The sequence below is a fragment of the Diabrotica virgifera genome, chromosome 9 (genome assembly GCF_917563875.1).
Source record: "Diabrotica virgifera virgifera chromosome 9, PGI_DIABVI_V3a".
NCBI lineage: Eukaryota > Metazoa > Arthropoda > Insecta > Coleoptera > Chrysomelidae > Diabrotica > Diabrotica virgifera.
This window is the reverse complement of record NC_065451.1, coordinates 159839671-159860175: the sequence shown is the minus strand read 5'-3', so window position 1 is coordinate 159860175 and position 20505 is coordinate 159839671. Positions and strand designations below refer to the sequence as shown.

General features: G+C 32.8%; 1 protein-coding gene across 7 annotated transcripts in view; it reads right to left on the bottom strand.

The window, feature by feature from the left end:
* LOC126892391 (hepatocyte nuclear factor 4-gamma) overlaps window positions 1-20505 on the bottom strand; it is a 465924-nt gene that overhangs the window by 381837 nt on the left and 63582 nt on the right. For 6 of the 7 annotated variants that reach the window (XR_007700813.1, XR_007700812.1, XM_050661909.1 and 3 more), the window contains exon 1: window positions 8815-9215. The exons of the other annotated variant lie outside the window; for it this stretch is intronic. Coding sequence is in view for 4 of the 6 variants with exons in the window: in XM_050661909.1 (XP_050517866.1) it covers window positions 8815-8947 (133 nt within the window). In the remaining 2 variants the exon portion in view is untranslated. Of the gene's footprint in view, window positions 1-8814; window positions 9216-20505 lie in introns of those variants that run through there. 7 annotated transcript variants of the gene reach the window in all.

Sequence of the window (20505 nt, the reverse complement as noted above, 5' to 3'; positions counted from 1 at the left end):
AACTGTTTTGTCTTTAACTTTTAAGAATTTTTGACACTGGGTTATTAAATTATGAGGTATTCTAGTACTAAAAGGTACTTTTGCTTTAAGTCGGTAGGACACACCGTTTTGTAGAAAAATCGATTTCAAAATTTTTCGTTTTTTGAATATCAAAAAAAAAATTAAAAAAAAAACTATTTAGAAAGACGGAAACTGGTAAATTTATTTATATTCCAGAGATGAATCGATTTCATTAATTGCAAATTTCTAGTACCGGTCATAGGCGTCCGTTTTAGGTAGGTCTTTTTTTATGGCATAGACTTGGGTGTCAATTAGCCAGTCACAACTTTTTTGTTTTCTATTCATACATAAAGAAGGCAATGAGGTCCTTAGAGTTCCATAGCAAACTCTTCCACAGCTCTCTACTCAGTTCAAAAGCTGCAGGTGGCCGCTATGGACTATCCAAGTTGCTCACCACATTTTTCCATTATACATCTTATTCTTTTTCCATATGTACATAATATATCAAATTATCAGAATTAATAAATTTAGAGGTTAATTTTAGTTTCACAGATAAATTTCATTAAACAATCATATATACTTTTGCTGTTCAGAGACAATAGATAGGATATATGGTATTTTAGGTAGGACAATATTTTGGGTAGGTCAACAGTTATTTTATAGCATAACTTTTTTGTCTTTAATTTTAAGCATTTTTGACACTAGATTATTAAAAATTATGAGGTATTCGAGTACTAAAAGTTACTCTTGCTTTAAGTTGATAAAATACATCGTTTTTTTTTTGAAATTTTTTTTTTAATTTTTTTTCAAATGCCAAAAACGAAAAACTTTTAAATCGATTTTTCTAGAAAACGGTGTGTCCTACCGACTTAAAGAAAGAGTACCTTTTAGTACTCAGGTAGGGCATCAGTTATATTATCGCATAACTTTTTGTTTTCAATCTTTAAGCACTTTTGAGTCTGGATTATTAAAATGTAAGGTATTATAGTACTAACAGGTACTCTTACTTTAAGTCGATAGGATACACCGTTTTCTAAAAAAATCGATTTGAAAATTTTTCGTTGTTTGAATATCAAAAAAAAATTTCAATAAAAAACTATTTAGAAAAACGAAAATTGGCACATTTATTTATATTCCAGAGATTAATCGATTTTATTAATTGTGAATTTCTAGTACCGGTCATATGCGTCCGTTTTGGGTAGGTCAACGGTTATTTTATCGCATACCTTTTTTGTCTTTAATTTTTAAGAATTTTTGACACTAGATTATTAAATTATGAGGTATTCTAGTATTAAAAGTTACTCTTGCTTTGTAACAAAAATAAGAAAACTTCTGTTGGAGTGAAAGTAAAAAGAAAGATATACTCCAACAGAAGTAAGGAAAAAGAAGTACTAGATATGAATAAAAATGAAGAGAGAGTAGGGTGTATAAAGAAAAGGGTGAAGTGGCTTCTACGTTGAGAAGCCGCAATAGGAAAAAATAAAAAAAAACTACTAAAGTGCAGTAGTACTGAAGAAAGGGGGATTAGAAGGGATAGAAGTAGAAGTGGGAAGAGACAGAGGCAAACTGAATAGAGTTGGCTAGCAAGAGATGCAAGAAAACCACTTGTCACTCAAGGATGGATACGGCTCGTTTGCATGCCTGTCGAAGAACAGTAGCTCTATATAGATAGTAATGATGACTAAAAGATGAAATAATAAAATAAGAATAATGTACTGAAACTGAATAAAGATGGATAATTGCTAAAGACGAACAAGATAAATAAATCTAACAAATCATGGGCGCCATGAAAATGATCTTCGATCATTTTCCCAAGTATCTTATACTGCTGTCAAATATCAAATATATCAAACCTGTAATAATGAACATAAAGGAATAATAAAATTCATGATATACAAAATAAATAAACATTTATTAAAATTAACTACCAGATTTTTAACAATCTCTGAGTTAAGCAAGTTCATATTATGCTGTGACTCTAACATGACAAAAGTTATACAGAGGTTATATCTAAGATAACAACAATAATGTTATCTGTTACAAAATTACAGGTATTAGTACCTCTTACTTACATATAGGGTACAAAATTACATAAGTCTTCTACCAAATGGTTATAGTACGCCTGCTACGTACAACTAAAGGAAACTGACAAAGATGAAAATACTACAAATAAATAGACCCAAGCCTCACTAAGGGAAAATACAGTAATGAATAAATAAAGTTAAATATACAATTGACTAAAGTAGAAATGAAGTTGAGATAAATACCGACGATGACCTAAATTAACCGAACAAATGGAATAAAGCGAATAACAGTAAAATATTTGGGAAACAAGCTAGTAATATTAAAAAATAAATTTACCCGAATTACATAAACCAATATCCTTTTACTTTACTTTAAATTGCTTGATGTTATAAAATAAGTTGGATGAAATCATCCGCCATTCTATATGGTACCTCTATTCGACACAACAGCCAACAGTCAAGTAAAGAACGAGAGGCGCTTCTCCGCCAAGGTAAACGTCAAACTCTCTCAGAACAGGAAATAATTCTCGATAGGTAGAGTACGTTCCATCACCGAGGTATGACGTCACCTCAGTAGTCCTATACGAGAAATTAGAGAATTTAAATGGAGACCGAGGGAAAATAATTATAATAATAATTAAAGAGCTAATTTCGTAACGTGACCGTTACAGCTTGAAGTTGGTAAAATACACCGTTTTTTTTTATTTTTAAATTTTTTTCAAATTCAGGAAACGAAAAATTTTCAAATAGATTTTTCTAGAAAACGGTGTGTCATAGCGACTTAAAGCAAGAGTACAATTAGTACTAGAATACCTCACAATTTAATAATACAGTGTCAGAAATGCTTAAAGGTTAAAGACAAAAAAGTTATGCGACAAAATAACCGTTGCCCTACCCAAAACTCACGCCTATGACCGGTACTAGAAATTCTTAATGGATGAAATCGATCCATCTCTGGAAAGTAAATAAGCTTACAAATTTTCGTTTTTCTACATAAAAGCGTTCTGGAGGTATTTAAGAAAAACTAATTATATGACGCCATCTTCAAAGAGCTCCAGCTCCCTTAGGATACGGCTCCACGGCACGGGCGAGAAATTGACGCTAGCAGTAGCGGTAAAATGAACTTAAGGTTCCGCGGAACGGAATGGGAATAGCCGAACTGAACCGACTACGCACAAGTCCTGTAGTCGGTACAGTTCGGCTATTCCTATTCCGTTCCGCGGAACCTTAAGTTCGTTTTACGGCTACTGCTAGCGTCAATTTCTCGCCCGTGGAGCCGTTCGCTTAGGAAGTATTTTCGGACAAGGTGAATTGGGTTAAATTATCTTAAAATTATCTGGGGAATCTCCTGTCTTCGTTTATCGGTAGAGTTTCTGGACACCCTGTATAAAGCAGTAATTAGACCCAAGGCAACATATGGCTCCGAGGCATGGACATTAAATAAGAAGGAACAAGATACTCTGGCCAGATGGAAAAGGAAAATATTGAGACGCGTACTCGGAGGACCAAAGACAGAAGACGGGTGGGAGACAAGAACCAACAACAAACTAATGGCTTTGTACAACGAACTTACCATCATCAGGTTCGCCAACTCACAAAGAATCAGATGGTTGGAACGTGTAGAAAGAATGGCAGTTAACAGAATGCCTAAACTAGTTATGACCAGGAAATTAATCGAACATAAAAGAGGATTTAAACTTAAGAAACCTTCACAAAGGGTAAAACCAGATTACATAGATACCAGCCGCTTACAGAACTCAAAAATCAAAGAAGAATTAAAGCAACAGATAAATGGTAACCTAGGAATGTTGTCTACAAAGGAACCAAACACGCACGTGGAAAACAAGTGGCAAGACTTAAAAGAAGCCCTAATAAAACCCGCTCAGAATATCCTTCGCAGAGGAAATACGACAAAAAGACAAGAATGGATGACAGAGAAAATTTTAAGTCTCATGGAGGAACGAAGACAGTTTAAGGGAAAATGCAAACAAAAATACAACGAGATACACAAGCAAATTAGAGATGAAATAAGGTCAGCGAAAGAAAACTTTTACAAAAGAAAATGTGAAGAAATTGAAGAACTGCAATTAAAACATGATACGTTTAACCTACATAAAAAGGTAAAAGAATTGGCAGGTATACAAAAAAGGAAGCATCCAAATGTGCTACAACGCAAATGGACAAATAATAACTGACCTACAAGAAAAGCTTACGACCTGGAAGAATGATATAGAAGAACTCTTTGCCGATGAAAGAGAGGATCATGATATTGGTAACATACAAGGTGAGGAAGGACCAAAAATCTCTAAAGAAGAAATACTATATGCTATAAAAACAATGAAAAATGGCAAATCACCGGGTCCAGATGGACTTCCATCGGAACTTCTTAAGCTTGTGGAAGATGAAACAGTAAATGTTTTGGTTGACCTCTTTAACTGCATTTATAAAACGGGAGAAATACCTAAGGAATGGCTTCTGTCAACTTTTGTGACTATTCCAAAGAAAACAAACGCAAAACTGTGCACCGACCATCGCACAATAAGCTTAATGGGACACACACTAAAAGTATTTCTTAAAGTGATACATACAAGAATTCACAAAAAACTAGACGCTGACATCAGTGATACTCAGTTCGGGTTTCGAAACGGGCTTGGAACAAGGGAAGCACTATTTGCACTTAATATCATGTGCCAAAGATGCCTGGATGTTAACCAGGATATATATATGTGCTTTATTGACTACAACAAGGCGTTCGATAAAGTTCGCCACGAACACCTGATGAGAGTGTTGGTAGAGAAAAACTTGGATAAAAGGGACCTCAGAATTATTTTCAATATTTACTATAACCAGAAGGCGAATATTAGAGTAGAACGGGAAACAACCGAGGAACTCGAGATCAAAAAAGGCGTAAGGCAGGGATGCATACTTTCACCAACCTTGTTTAACTTATATTCAGAAGATATTATAAACAGAGCCCTTGCTGACCAAGATATAGGAGTTAAAATAAATGGCACTTTAATAAACAATTTGAGATACGCTGCTGACACAGTATTAATAGCAGAAACCCCGGAAGATCTCCAAACACTGATAAACAGAATAGTAGAGTGCAGCGAAAAGTTCGGTTTATCACTTAACATCAAAAAAACAAAAATAATGATGGTGTCGAAATCTCCACAAAATTTTTCTGATATAACCGTACATGATCAAAGAATTAAGCGTGTTAGAAAATATAATTACCTGGGAACTGTGATTAATGAAAACAACGACAACTCTGAAGAAATCAAGATCAGAATAGAAAAAGCTAGAGCTACTTTTACCAAAATGAAAACAGTTTTATGCGGAAGAGAGCTAAGTTTAAATCTTAAAATTCGCCTGATGAGATGTTACGTGATGTCAGTTCTTTTCTATGGAATGGAAGCTTGGACACTGAAAAAGATCGATACAAGGAAAATAGAAGCATTCGAGATGTGGATGTACCGCAGGATACTGAGAATATCGTGGACAAAGAGAGTGACAAACATGGAAGTGTTGCGAAGGATGCAGAAAGAAAAAGAACTTGCGCTTACTATTAAAAAGCGCAAACTGCAATACTTGGGACATATAATGAGGGGACAAAAGTACCAGCTACTACAATTAATTATTCAGGGAAAAATAATAGGTAAAAGATCCATTGGCAGAAGAAAACATTCATGGTTGAAGAATTTAAGAGATTGGTACAAGTGCAGCAGCTGCCAATTATTTAGATCTACGGTATCAAAAATACGCATAGCCTTGATGATAGCCAAACTTCGGAACGAGGACGGCACCTGAAGAAGAAGAAAAGAGGATTTAGGCCAAGAACGAGGTGGATTAATAGTGGAGGAAAACCTTAAACACGAGAAGGTGATGGGACTGAAAAAGCAAAGCGCACAATAGAAGTGAATGAGAAATATTGTTCATCCGGTCCTTCAGAGTAGTTAAGATGTATATGCTTAAGTTTGAGTTTTGTTTAAAATAATAATTGTCATGACAGACACGGCGAAAGCGGCGGGTTCTTTGGAGAAAATATTCCCATGAGATTTTTTCGCATAATCACATTCGTGAGACATTCCAGAATAAGATTCAAGAAGTCGCCCACGCTAAAAGTGGTCCAAATTTTTTTTAACAATTTTTTTTAATCAAATTGCAAAAATTAATATTTTCGGCCCGAACAATTTTTTTAGGTTTTGGACCATTCTGGATAAAAAAGGTCTCTTATCATTTTTCTCTAAAATTGATCGTTTTCGAGGTAAAAGCATTTCAAAATTGAAAAAATCGAAAAATGGCGATTTTTAAGGCTTAATAACTCTGTTAAAAGTTATTACTATGAAAGTCACAAAGTGACTAACTCAAAGTTTAAAGCCCTCCCTACAAGATCCTAGAGAAATTTTTGTCATTGCTTGATTACTAAGCTGTTATTTTTAAGTAATAATATTGGGCGCCATGCACGTATTAGGCGGCCGTCCATGATAAGTGCGAAAGAGATGCCATTCAGGCAGTGGCGGCTCGTACCACTTTAAGAAGGTAGTGCCACAACTCGGGCAGCCGCCAAAATTTTTAGTGACGGATTCACGATATTGTCAAAAAAAGGTATACTGACAACAAAAACTAAAAAAAAATATGCGCGGATACTTTAATCTTATGTACATATCTTAAGTTTATTGATCTGAGGTGCCAAGCAATTGTCCAACATTGATCAAAACAGTTCCGTAAATTAATTAATAATAAAAACCTCTTAACCTACCACCAGCATTTACTGCTGATAGTGCTTGAAAATTGTTATTACGATTTAGTCTCTATTTACCAATTTATAAAAATAATACTATTTCATTATTCACACACATGCACAAATTTTTGTAATGTCACTTTTAAAGTTTACGATATATGAAGCTCATTCTTCTATTTTTTGGTTGCAAAGTTTTCAATGACTTTATAATTAAAATTATCGATACAATTTACAAAATGCTTTTCTGCAGATAGTATACCTAAAGCACTAGGTTTCGATGTAAACATCGAAAAACAGCGTTCTGCTTTAGATGTTGATATAGAAATGGTAACTAAAATACTTAAAAGTTTAATAGTTTCTTCAAATGTGCTTTTTAAACCTTCCCTCTACAATAAAACCGATAGCGAAACAGCCCCAGAGGTAGTACTTAATTCGTCTCGCTAATACAGTACCTACTTCTAATTCAGTTTTAAACCGAGTTTTGCTTAAAAATTAAAATTGTGTCCATGGTTCATTAAGAAATGATTCGGAGAACTGATGCTTATAAGCAGAAAACTTCTCCGACATAAATAAATTAGAAGCAACTAAATGTCCGGAGAAGGTAGACCTTTGAAAGATCTGGTACTTTGAATAATATGAACCTTTAAGTCGTTGTCTAATTCGGCGCTAAAATTGACCAGCTCCTTAAATATACCTTTATTTTCTGAATTTTCTTTTTCGTCGTGACCTCTTAAAGCTAACTCGAAAGCTCCACAACACCTTATAACATTTGTAGTTTTTTTTTCTAGCGAAAAACCACCAAAAAAATTTTTAAAATACTAATCTTTATTGTCAATTAATAAATTAAACATAATAAATAATCAAAATATTATCAAAATACCCACGATCATGATGCACTAAAAGTTGAATTATAAATACAAAAACTTTTTAACAGAAAATATACATAATAAAAGCGACTAACCAGCACGTAAAGAAACTCAAAATAAATAGACCTGGCTTCATACCCTCGTGCCTGGCACAGAGATTCTAATGTTAAGGTATACTAATAGTCCAATATAGCTCTTTCTCTGTCACTTACATATAATGCTCGTAAAATATTTCTCTCTTTACTCGTGCCAGTACTGACTTCGGCGCGAAGGAGATTCTCCTGTCGAATACTCTCCGCTGTCGGCAGGGATTGTATTGCGCCCATAGTTGCCATATTTTATACAATTTATGAAGATCAAAAGAAATACACACAAAAAAATTAATAGGAATTAAAAAGTTTTGAAGATAAAAAATATGTTTATGGATAGTTAGCAAGGTAGTGCCATGGCTCTATGGCACTACCGCACGGGCCGCCACTGCATTCAGGCAGTCCAATGGCGCATCTCACTCGCACTCACATTTACAGCCGCGTCAATAAGATCTTACTGCTCATTAATAATTAAAAATAACAGCTTAGTAATAAATTAATGACACAAATTTTTTCATGATCATGTAGGGGGTCTTCAAATTTGATTTAGTCACTTTCTGACTTTATTAATAATAATTTATTTCAAACATTTGTTTCAGTGTATATTTATGAGCTAATATTTCCCTTCTAAATGTTAATATACAAACTAGACAGCTGAATTGGACGACATACCAATAACAATGGAATTAGCAATAAACAAAAAAAATAAAAACGTTACAACAACACGTACTTAGACAAAAGAAATAGAAGTAGAATACTTCTGACAAGACAGAACAAAGTGTGTGCTACAGATACCTTTTGCTTCACTAATAGCTCCATTACGATGATGTTGATATCAGTTTACAGACTCTATTCTGAGCTTCGTTACAAGTTGTTGTGTTTCTAAAGTTAATACTAACCCTTTGTAAAAAAATACATTTTAAGGGACAGATTGAATAGTATAAAATATATGGATAACCCGTATAAGTGAGGATATATTTATAATATTCCATAACGTTATCAACCTTTCTTTGGTCTACCATTATAATATAGTTTTTTTACGTAACCACTAAGTACCTAAACATATTAAATAAAATGAATACACAACTTACATATTATGCTGTAACTTAGAAACTTATCGTCTAATCGAATGGTACTGCTCAAAAGGCAATCGTTCCCCTCAATCTCGCCGTCAGATATCGATATTTCACCGGGACTCGGTGAATAATAAGAAGAAGGCATCATGGAAAGCACTTGCACAAAACACCAAACACTCGTAAGTAAATCAGGCACGTTAGTCGGTCAATTAAAATGTTTTGTTACTGACAATCGCTCTGAGTTAATTTATTAACAGTAGTTTATAGATTGACTTGCAGTAACACTTTGAATTTGTTCGAGGACGTTGAAAAGTGTCTTTGGCGGGGGGATATTTTTATGTAAGATTCACTTATCGTGGAGATAAGGGATCTTATTAAAACAAAATTAAATTGAACTCATATTTTATGTATGTTCTAAGGCGTGCGTTGATGCAGCGAGGAAGGGTATTATATTGTAATGAGTACGTAATGTGTTACGTTTGCCTACTTTTCCCATCCAATTATAAAATACATATTCATTAGCTTAAAAAACTGATAAAACGTCGACGATTGTTGTTTTGTCTTTATTCAAATCGGCCACTTCAAATTTTGTATATGCGAGTAAAATTTTTGTAATTAACATATTTTTCTATTCTAAGTATTTATTTTAACCTACTTTATCCATTTATTTTATGATTCTTGTTCTTTGATTCTGAATTACCTTGATAATGAATCGAATTAGATTCAAAAATGTTAAAGTGCTCGTGATCTTGATCCAATTTGTATACAGTCTTAGTCAAAAGTTCCCTCCCCTCATATTTTTTGAAAATACTTTGTGGCGTTTGTGACATATAATTTTATCGTCTAGAGCAGCGTTTCCCAACCGGTGGGTCGCGACCCACTAGTGGGTCGCGGGCGAATTTCAGGTGGGTCGCGGCATGGCTTTTACAGTAACTGAATAACGTATAATCCATCTAGAAAGTATCCGGAAAAAAGAAAGCAGAATTATAATTTTACGGTATTTATTTCTATCACTTGAAACATAAAATTTCAAAAAATCATTCATCTCATTTACTTATACAACCTCCATTAAAATCTAAACACTTAACTTAACGTCCAGGTACACCCGAAACTAGGTCAAGGCCATAATTTTCGGTAATGGTGTTCCAGGCCTGTAAGACTGACCGAATCAAACCTTCTTTATCTCGTGGCGCTGCTCGTTCCACTTCAATCTTTATTAGTCCCCATATGTTTTCAATGGGGTTAAGATCTGGAGATACTGCTGGCCACGGAATTGTTGCCAATTCGTGTTCTTGCATCCAAGCTTGAGTATAAGCAGGAGTATGGCATCTTGCATTATCTAGCTGAAAACGCCACCCCTCTGGATATAAAATATGAGCCGTTTCAAGAAGAAAACCATTTAGGATGTCACAATATTTCGCACTATCAACAGTACTACAGAGAGGTGTAGCACCACGCTGAGATATTGCTCCCCAAACCATTATTTTAGTGGGAAATTTGGAAATTTGAACGGTAACATTTTCTCTTGATAGGACTTTTAGATGATTTGCACCAAGCTGGAAACAACTTTCATCAGATATAAAGACATTATTATAATTATCTTCTCAAAAACGTTGACAAAAGTCTATTCTTCGTTGCCTTTGCAGAGGTGTCATTGTAGGGAATTTTTTTGGATTCCTTGATATATAGCCTTGCTTTTTTAGTGACATGCGGACAGTTTCTGGACACACTTTTATTCTTGGTTGATTTCCAAATGTGTTCGCTAATTTTCGAAACCCTAGGGGCGGATTTTGTCATCCTAAAGCCACAAAAGCATTTAAATTGTTTCCGCGAATCTTACGCGGTCTACCCAAAATTGGTATATGTCTCATATCTATGCCTTTTTTATCCTCTTTATTGTCTCACACACTGCACTTTTTCCGAGTTCAGTCAATTGCACTAATTTTTTAACGTTTCGGACACCCTTTCTATACAAATATTCCACCACTTTTCGTTTTTCTACTTGCGACATTATTTCACAAATCTTAAGTCTGTTTACAAACAACAATATTTGACAGATGGTGTTGTCTTACGATTTTGTCCATACGTACTATCGGCACAACCTACTTAATGCATTACTTTTGTCTTAAAATGTTACAAAAAAGAAATCTATTAAAATTGGGAAAAATATAAAATTCCGGATACTTTCTAGACGAACTATACATTATGTATTATCATGGGTGAGGAATGGGTCGCGAATATGAAAACACATCAGAAGGTGGGTCGCCAGACATAAAAGGTTGGGAACCACTGGTCTAGAGTACGCCAATGAATTAAGTAAAACGTGTTTTTATACCGTCTCTGACGATATAAAAGACGGAACGAAAAGCCTAGTTGATTATTATTCTTGGAGCCTTGATCGAAGAATAATAAACAACAATGAGGTATAAGAGGTGAGTTATCCTGACCATTTCCCCCGTCGTTTTCGACGGTTTTCTTTTATCCTATCCTATACGAACGTTGATCGTACATCCTTCCATGTCTTTTTTTTTATTGAACAGCATCAACCACTTTGGGTTATTAACTGTACAGTAATTAATACATGGTTACTTAAACCTAATACATAGTATTTTGAATTATTACATATTATGTTATATAATGTAAAAATTAAAGAAAAGAATGCAGCACTGATAATGACGTTTGTAGACTTTGCCAAAGCGTTTGATAGTATAAAACACAAAGCTCTTTGGAACATTTTAAGCCACGCGAAAATTCCACCTAAGATCATTAGAATAATACAAATGATGTATAACCGAACAACATTCCAGGTATTACATAAGGGTCAAATGACGGACAAAATAGAAATAGAGAAGGGGGTAAAGCAAGGCTGTATACTCTCACCTCTACTCTTCAATATATGTCTCAACTACATTTTACAAAAAACCATAGACAGAAAAAACGGAATCCCTTGGAACTACTTAGATGGTAACAAACTGGCTGATATGGAATATGCAGATGATATATGCCTGGTATCCCATACAATAGATGATTTGCAGAACATGCTAAGTAAACTGGAGAAAGAGGCGGCAGAAATTGGTCTCCGAATAAATGTCAATAAGACAGTTGAGATGAGAATAGGCTAACTCCGACAGGAAAAATTATATATCAGTAAAGAAGAAGTAAAACAGGTACAAGAATTTTGCTACCTAGGAAGTATACTTGGCGTACATGGTGGAATCGAGGCGGACATTAAATATCGACTTAGAAAAGCCAACAAGTATTTGGAACACTCTCAAACATATGGAGGTCAACACAAATTAGTCAAAACACCAAAATAAGACTGTTTAATAGTAATGTTAAAACAGTATTACTGTATGGATGCGAGACCTGGGCAATAACAGACGGAACTGTCAAAAAACTCCAAGTATTTGTAAACAGGTGCCTCCGAAAAATTTTGAAAGTATATTGGCCCAACATCATAACAAATCAAGAACTCTGGAAGAAAACCAAACAAGAGCCAATTGAAATTGCAATTAAAAGGAAAAGATGGAATTGGCTGGGACACACCCTGAGGAAGGACAACTCAGATATAACAAAGAAAGCTCTAAAATGGACAGTAGCAGGACGAAGAAAGCAAGGACGACCCGCAACGACCTGGAGAAGAACAATTGAAGCTGACTACAAAGGTATGAGAAAGAGCTGGGGAGAGGTAGCAGCTATGGCCAGAGACAGAGTCCAATGGAGAAGCTTCGTGGATGCCCTATGCTCCTTTACGGAGTAACAGGAAATAAACTAAACATATTATGTTCACAGTTAAGTAACAATATCATAATTTACAAATTAGAAATGGGATCTACAAAATGTCAACAATTGTTACAGTTTGTTTAAATCATTAATGTCTTTCAAATAATTTGTAAGCTTACAGTGTGGTCTTAAGACTGCTTTTATACTGTTAGGTATTGAGAGTTTTCCTATTTGTTTATCACTTTTCTTTTGAACGATTTGTAGTCGGAAACAGACACTAAGTTCACTAACACTGAAAATGCACTGTGTATTGCTTTTCTAGTATGAAAGACTGCTTTTTCGTTTCCTTGAAGCCCTACAAGATTACTTGGATATAACTGTTCTATCGTATGTAATGCCCTGAGAGAATCGGTAAATATAACAGATTTTGGAAATTTTTTAGTACGAATATGAATGAGGGCTTGCATAATTGAATATAGTTCTCCAGAGTAAATACTACAAGTGGAAGATAATTTAAATTGTAATATAGTGTTCGAATCTATAACTGCTGATTCCACACCATCAATAGTTTTGGATGAATCTGTATAAATATGACAATAATCTGGGAAAGAAGCAAGTATGTTGAGAAACGATTGAGTAATTGTTGCATGGGTGGTATCAAGCTTATTGTATTCAGAAAGAGTTATATCACATATTGTAGGACGAAAGGTCCAGGGAGAAGTGACTGTGTTTGTCTTATCAAAAAATTTTGGGAATTTAATATTAAAGAGAGAGATATCTTCCTAAAGGGAGTTAGAAACCGTTAACATTCCATTGAAGAATAGGATCGAAGAATTTAGTTTATTTCTTGAGTTGAATTTGTTGTACCATCACTTTCTTGATTATCGGTATCGTCTAGCATTTTGAGGATTTTGTTACATAATTTAGTGCATTTGGTTTTCATGCTTTCTTCTGTAAGATATGGCTTAATTGTTGTTATCATGTAAGTAAAGTTGGCTATATACGTTGTGTATGTCAAGGGATCAGTCAAGCTAGTACAATTTTCAAAAAAGTCAACAGTTTGTTCATATATGTTAAGTTAAAATTATTTGACATAATATCGTGAAATATTGTTTTTGTTGGTAACATAATTTCTTGAATTGATGTGGTAGCTTCAGTTGGCTTTTTTTGTTTTTTTTTTTGGTTTGTGTTAGTATTTTAAATTCTTTATTTAATTCTTCAGTGGGAGATGGAGTAGTATTAATTTCCGAAATTGTTCTCTTATTGGTCGTTGACTGATCCTTAGATATACAATTAGTTTCCATAAATAATACGGAAGGTATTAAATTAGTATCTGTTTGTTGGTTAAGTGAAGGTTCGGTACTAGAATTACTGACTGGATGATCTGGATCCACTTCTAAGGGTGCTGGATTAGAGTGGGGGGATTCTTGCGGTTGTTGTTGTGGTTGGTGTTCGATATGAGAGGAATCATTTTGTTGATTATGATTTGGACAATTTGCTGCAATGTGATCTATTTTCTTACAGATAAAACACGAAGGTTTATCTAAACTTAAAAATATGCGATACGAAGTTTGTTCATATGTAATTAAGAAAGAAGAAGGAAGGTCTATATCTACAAGTGGTTGAATATAAGTTTGTCTTCTAAAACTGAGGACGTGTTGAAATTCTGGAAGTTGACTGCCGATTCTAAGGAAGGTTAAAGGTGACATTAATTTAAGACCTAATTTGGTTAACTCATTCTCTATTAGAATGTGTGGAATAGAAGGGCAAACACCCGATAGTAAGTCTTTCGTTCGGAGTTATCAATTTTCGTGCTTTTAGATTTTCGCCTTTAATTGTTATTTCTGCTGGACCGGACATAAATTTTTCCACCAAGGATTCACTGGAGAGATAAATACATATTCTGTTATTTGATAGTCTTGATGAAAATAAAATATTCCGTGGATGAACAACTTCGCCAAGTGCTATTAAGTACTCTTCTATTTTAGTATCAGGCAGCGCATTAAATAAAATTGATTGGTACTTTGAAGCGAATTGAATTGAAGTATTGTTAAGCACAGCGCACAGCGGAATACATTGTTTTGTTTTGAGGTTGTTGATCGTCAGTAATGATTGTTGACAAATTTGTTAGGTTGGATTTGGTATCATTTGTTAAACTCATTAGTAATTATGGACCAGTTTTAGAACCAAAACTGGTTCTGATAGCTGGCCTTTCGGCCGTCACTTAACCTTACAAAAGGTATGCTTTGTAATGTTTTATAATAAAATGTAATGCTTTGTAATAAATAAAATAATATTAACTCACTGTTTTATTCCATAAGGTAACTGCACTATAACCAGGGGTGGGCAAAGTGCGGTCCGTTAGACATTTTTTTGTGGCCCTCGGAAAAAAGTGAATTATTTTCATTTAAAGAATGATTGTTCCACAAATTTTCAAGCTAACGCGGTCAATTATTTGGGTTTCCGATACAGAGTTTTGAAACATTATTAAAAAATTTGTCACTGGAATAAAATGTTTTCTTAAAACAAAATAAGGAATTCGAAGGTACTGTAAAAGCAAATTTTATAATTACCCAAAAATGAATTAAAGTGAACAAACCGTTCTCAGATGGCAAATTTATAAAAGATCGTTTAGTTGAAGCAAGTGGAATTTTATGTCCAAAAGAAGATCACGAATTTTATCACGAAGAACTATCGTTCTGAAGACTTGAAGTGATGAATAATAATGTACAAAAACAATTAAATCAATTTTAGAAGGTAAATTGATGTGGTATCCAATAGCATTGAATGAAAGTGTTGATAGAACTGACACAGCTCACTTACTAATATTTATTCGAGCAACTAATACCGATTTTAATATTTATGAAGAACCATTATCAATGGAATCAATCCATGAAATCTCTAACAACTGGAAAGGATATTTTTGAAGTAGTCAGAAAATATTTGGAAAATTATGAATTACTCCTTAACCAACTAGTACGAGAAAACTTAAATATTACGTTCATTAACAATTTTCAGAACATAATTTATTATTTTTCACTGCGCCATCAGAAGGTATTAATTGTGCACAAATATTTTGCAAGTAGACAACATCATTTCAATTGTAACTAATATTGTTAATTTTTTTTTCAATTTTATTCGTTTACGAGAATTAAATCATCGTGATGATTGATGATCAAAACTACTGATGTCTTCTATCACAATCATATTTTTTAATTTGCTAAATTTACTAAGTTTTGAATATCCATGTGATTTTGCGTTTACACTACACATTTAAACATTTTAAGCACAACATTGAATTGATACGCACACAATATGATAACAGATAAATTCTTTTAAAATGAAACTAACAGTGAAAAAAAAAAGAATTAGTTCATTTTCAATCATTAAATAATGCAAGTACCAGAAAATAAGTTAAAAGTTTACAAAGAACTTGTAATTTGCCACGGTCCTCAAGGAATTTGAAAATCATTTCAAAGATTTTGAAGATAAATATACCATTTTACTTATTCCTTCTCAGAAACCATTTTTCAGTTCAAATTGATTCCGTGCCAGTTGACAAGGAAGACACATATGTAAAAAAGAAGATAATTTAGCATTTTACAAATTTTTATGTAGAACAACATTTGCAAAATTTAATAATTATTATTGAAAGTTTGTAAATAATAAATTATATGTTTCATAAATATTTGTTTATTATTTAATTCTTTCAAAGAGAGCAAAAACAACGAAGGGGATCTAAGATTTTTTCAAACCTATATTGTTGTTTATCTTTATATATACAGTGTGTCGCATTTAAAATGAAGACACCCCTATATTTCAGCTATCAAAATAAATACAGATTTGAAATTTTGCAGTCATGCAGGTTGATGTTTCAAGATAGTCAACTGAAATTTAAATTTTAAACGCGGCCTACTGCGAATCCACAAACAGGGTAAATTTTCGATATTTTGCTTAGCGTTAGAGATATCACAAAAAGTTATTTGGAAAAGTTGTTCCAAATATTATTGTAACCCCACATACCAAATTTCATGATAAAATTCCTTTTAGTTTTGTCAGTAATTATTGTAGTTAGGATTCTAAAACCTACAATTGGCTGTCCCGAGATACATCTCGGGCCGCCAAACTTAACGGTAGGATCTGGAGTACAAATACTGAAAAAACTAAAGTGCGAATTTGGTCATGAAATTGGGTATGTGGGGTTATAATATTTGGAAGAACTGTTCCAAATTACTTTTTCCGACATCTCTGAGGCGAAGCAAATTATCGAAAATTCACCGTGGATTCGCAGTAGGCCGCGTTTAAAATTTAAATTTCAGTTGACTATCTTAAAAAATGTAAACCATCAACATTTAAAATCTGTATGATAGCCGAAATATAGGGGTGTCTTCATCTTAAATGCGACACACTGTATGACGTTTGCATCTATATAAGCACGGAATTTCCTTTCAAAATATATAAGTATCTATGTAACTAACAGCAATGTGAAAGAAAAATAGATATTTTGAGGGGTGGGTGGGAGATAGCATGCCTAAATCACTGCGAACGTAATTTAAACAAAATTAGAATTAATAGTAAAAAAAGTATAACATTTGAAAAATTTACCGTAGTTAACAAATTTTGCCGCCCTCAGTAATAGAACAAAAACTTTTTGTGGCCCTTACCACAAAAAGTTTGCCCAACCCTGCTATATACTATTACTTTTTGCTTATTTTCAAGTTTATTTGGATATAAATTACTATGAAAAAGGTGATTTTTTGGGACTGAAATGTAAACACAGTTTGTGATACCATGTTCAGGACCGAACTTTACATGTCTTTTCTCCTGGCAAGTTGAGCGAGATGCCCTATCCTTATACGTCCATCTCATATTACGCCAGGGCAGATAAATAAAAATGAGCGATTTCAGGGTAAAAATCAATACAGGCATTTGAAGGTGCTAAATCGTAGGGGGGACATAGTTAATTAAAAATACATACAGAGGTACTCGCAAATCAACCTCAGTTTTTTATAAACAAAGGCTAAAGTCAGAAAATATGGTTTTTTGCCTGTAGCATTTTTTGTATCATGTTTACAGCAAAAGTTGTATTATGTAAGTTGTGTATCATAAAAAAACAATTAATTTTAATTTTGATTAGTTAAAATTGATAAATAATTAACCGAGATAATTGCAAAAAACCACATTTTTTGCACTATTTTGTAAATGTTAATAACTTTTACTAAATATGACCTAAGGAACATATTGTACCTTAATTATGAGGATATTATGTGCCCTTACTAGAGTGCAAAGTATCAAGAAGATCGTTTTGTTAGTTTACGAGTTACGTTAATTGTTTATCCAAAACATTGAATGTTTAAACATCTATTGTTGCCCAAGGGGTATTTTCAGAGCTTTTTAGCCAAGTGGAATGAGTTTTTAAAGACTCAAACTACTAAGAAATTAAAAAAAAAATGATACATTTATTATTTAAATGCTCTTAAACAAGTCGTTTAATAAATAGCGAGTTTTTCCTTATAAACATTTAGAATAACTTTGTTATTTTTCACGACAAATAATTATAATTAGTTGTATCAGAAAAGTGGTAAAAAACACACATTAAAAACTAAAAATAAACTTTCTATGACCAATAATACCCAACTTATACTTTTTTTTTTGAAAAATCATATCTGTATTGTTTATAAATATTAAGAGTCGAAATTTGCAAAAAATCATAATAGACATCTATATTTTACATTGCAATTAATAACTACAGTATATCTTGTATTTAAAATGAGTAATAACCCTTTAAAATGAAGGTACTCGAGCTGACTTGACTGGGACCGTGTGATGGGGGAAGGATCTCTGAGTCCGCTTTCGCGCTTCGAGATTTTGGTATTGAAAGTTCAAATTGGAGCACTTGAAAATTTTTACAATAACTCCGCTTCCAGAGACCGTAGAGCCTTCATTTTTTTTTAAATTGGGGTAACTGGACGAAATAATAACGACTAGCTAATTTCCATTCACCGGAAAAATCGGGAAATTCTGGAAAATGGACTTTTTTATTCAACATTCATTTACAACGTTAACACTAATATATTTCAATAAATATTTTCATAGCATATTATAAATTTGTAAATAAATAATAAATGTACAGTATATATATCTTTATATATATATACAGGGTGGTTCATCGTATTTGCCTCGGTCTCTGTACGGAAAACGACTTGATATTTAAAAAAATATTCTTGACAGCAATTTACAGGGCAATTAACACTACAATCTAAAACTAATGAAAATTATACAGGGTGCTTCAAAAAAGAGGGGTATATTAAAGTTATATTTTCTCTTATGGAACACCCTACTCGTGAGCCATTTTTGAATTTTCCTTAAAAAAATAAGCTATATTTTTATAAGGGTTTCCTACACGTAAATACATGGTGTTTTGATTTATTTCAATTTTTATAAGAATGTAAGGTTTAAGAAAAAAAATTAATATCTACGAATCTAAGAATCCGTGACAAATTTTTTCTTGGATCTTTATAATAGACTATTCAGCATATTGGAACAGATATTTATTGTAATAATATTTATAATTATTTAATCGTACATTTTTAGATTTAAAAATTAATTAAAAACAAAAACATTCAACAAAGCTGAAAACATAAACAAAAACATACCTCATTATAGGGCCAAAACTAGTTTTAATGTGTATCTACAAAAACACATATTAAGTATGTGTTTTTGTGTTTTGTGTTTCTCCACAATACACCAGGGTAGAAAAATAAATATGAGCGATTTCAGGGTAAAAATCAATACAGGTATTTGAAGGTGCTAAATCGTAGGGGGATATAGTTTATTAATAATACATACAGAGGTACTCGTAAATCGACCTCATTTTTTTATAAACAAAGACCAAAGTCAGAAAATATTAGTTTAGCATAGTTTACAAAATCTCAAGAAGATCTGTTTGTTAGTTTACAAGTTATATTAAATGTTTATCCCAGACATCGAATATTTAAACAATCATTGTTGTCCAAGGAGTGTTTTCAGAGCTTTTTGGCAAAGTGCAATGACTACTTTAAAACTCAAAGTACTAAGTAAGTTAGAAAAAATAATATATTTATTTTTTAAATGTTGTTAAACAAGTCGATAAAAAAATGGTAAGTTTTTTCCTTATAAACAATTAGAATATCTTTGTCATTTTTTCTGATAAATAATTATAATTGGATGTGTCAAAAAGCTGGTAAAAAAATGTACATTAAAATGAAAAAAAAAAACTTTCTAGGACCTATAATAGCCAAGTTATACTTTTTTTTTGAAAAATCGCATCTCTATTGTTTATAAATATTAAGAGTTGAAATTTTTAGAGCATGGTAATAAATATCTATATTTTATGACAATCGATAAGTACGAACTATCTTCTATATAAAACGAGTAATAACCCTTTAAAGTCAAGTTACTCACGCTGACTGAGCTGGGACCGTGTGATATGGAAGAATGTCGGAGTCCAGTTTCTCGCGTTGAGATTTTGCTATAAAAAGTTCAATTTGGAGCGCTTGAAAAATTTTACAATATCTCACCTTCCAGACAACGTAGAGCCTTTAATTTTTTTTGGGGTAACTCGACGAAAGTATACCAACTAGCTAATTTTCATTGGCCGAAAAAATCGGAAAATTCTGGAAAATGTATTTTTTATTCAACATTCATTTACAACGTTAGCACTAATACATTTTGATAAATATTTTCATAAAAAATTATAAATTTGTGAATAAATATTAAAATATAATTATAGTATGTATACAGGGTTGTTCATTTTATTCGACTCGGTGTCTGTACGGAAAACGAATTGATTTAAAAAAAATTCTTCATAGAAATATACAGGGCCATTAACACTACAATTTAAAAATAATATGAATTATACAGGGTGCTTTAAAAAAGAGTGGTATATCAAAGACATATTTTCTATGGAACACCCTACACCTGATGAAATTTTTGAATTTGCCC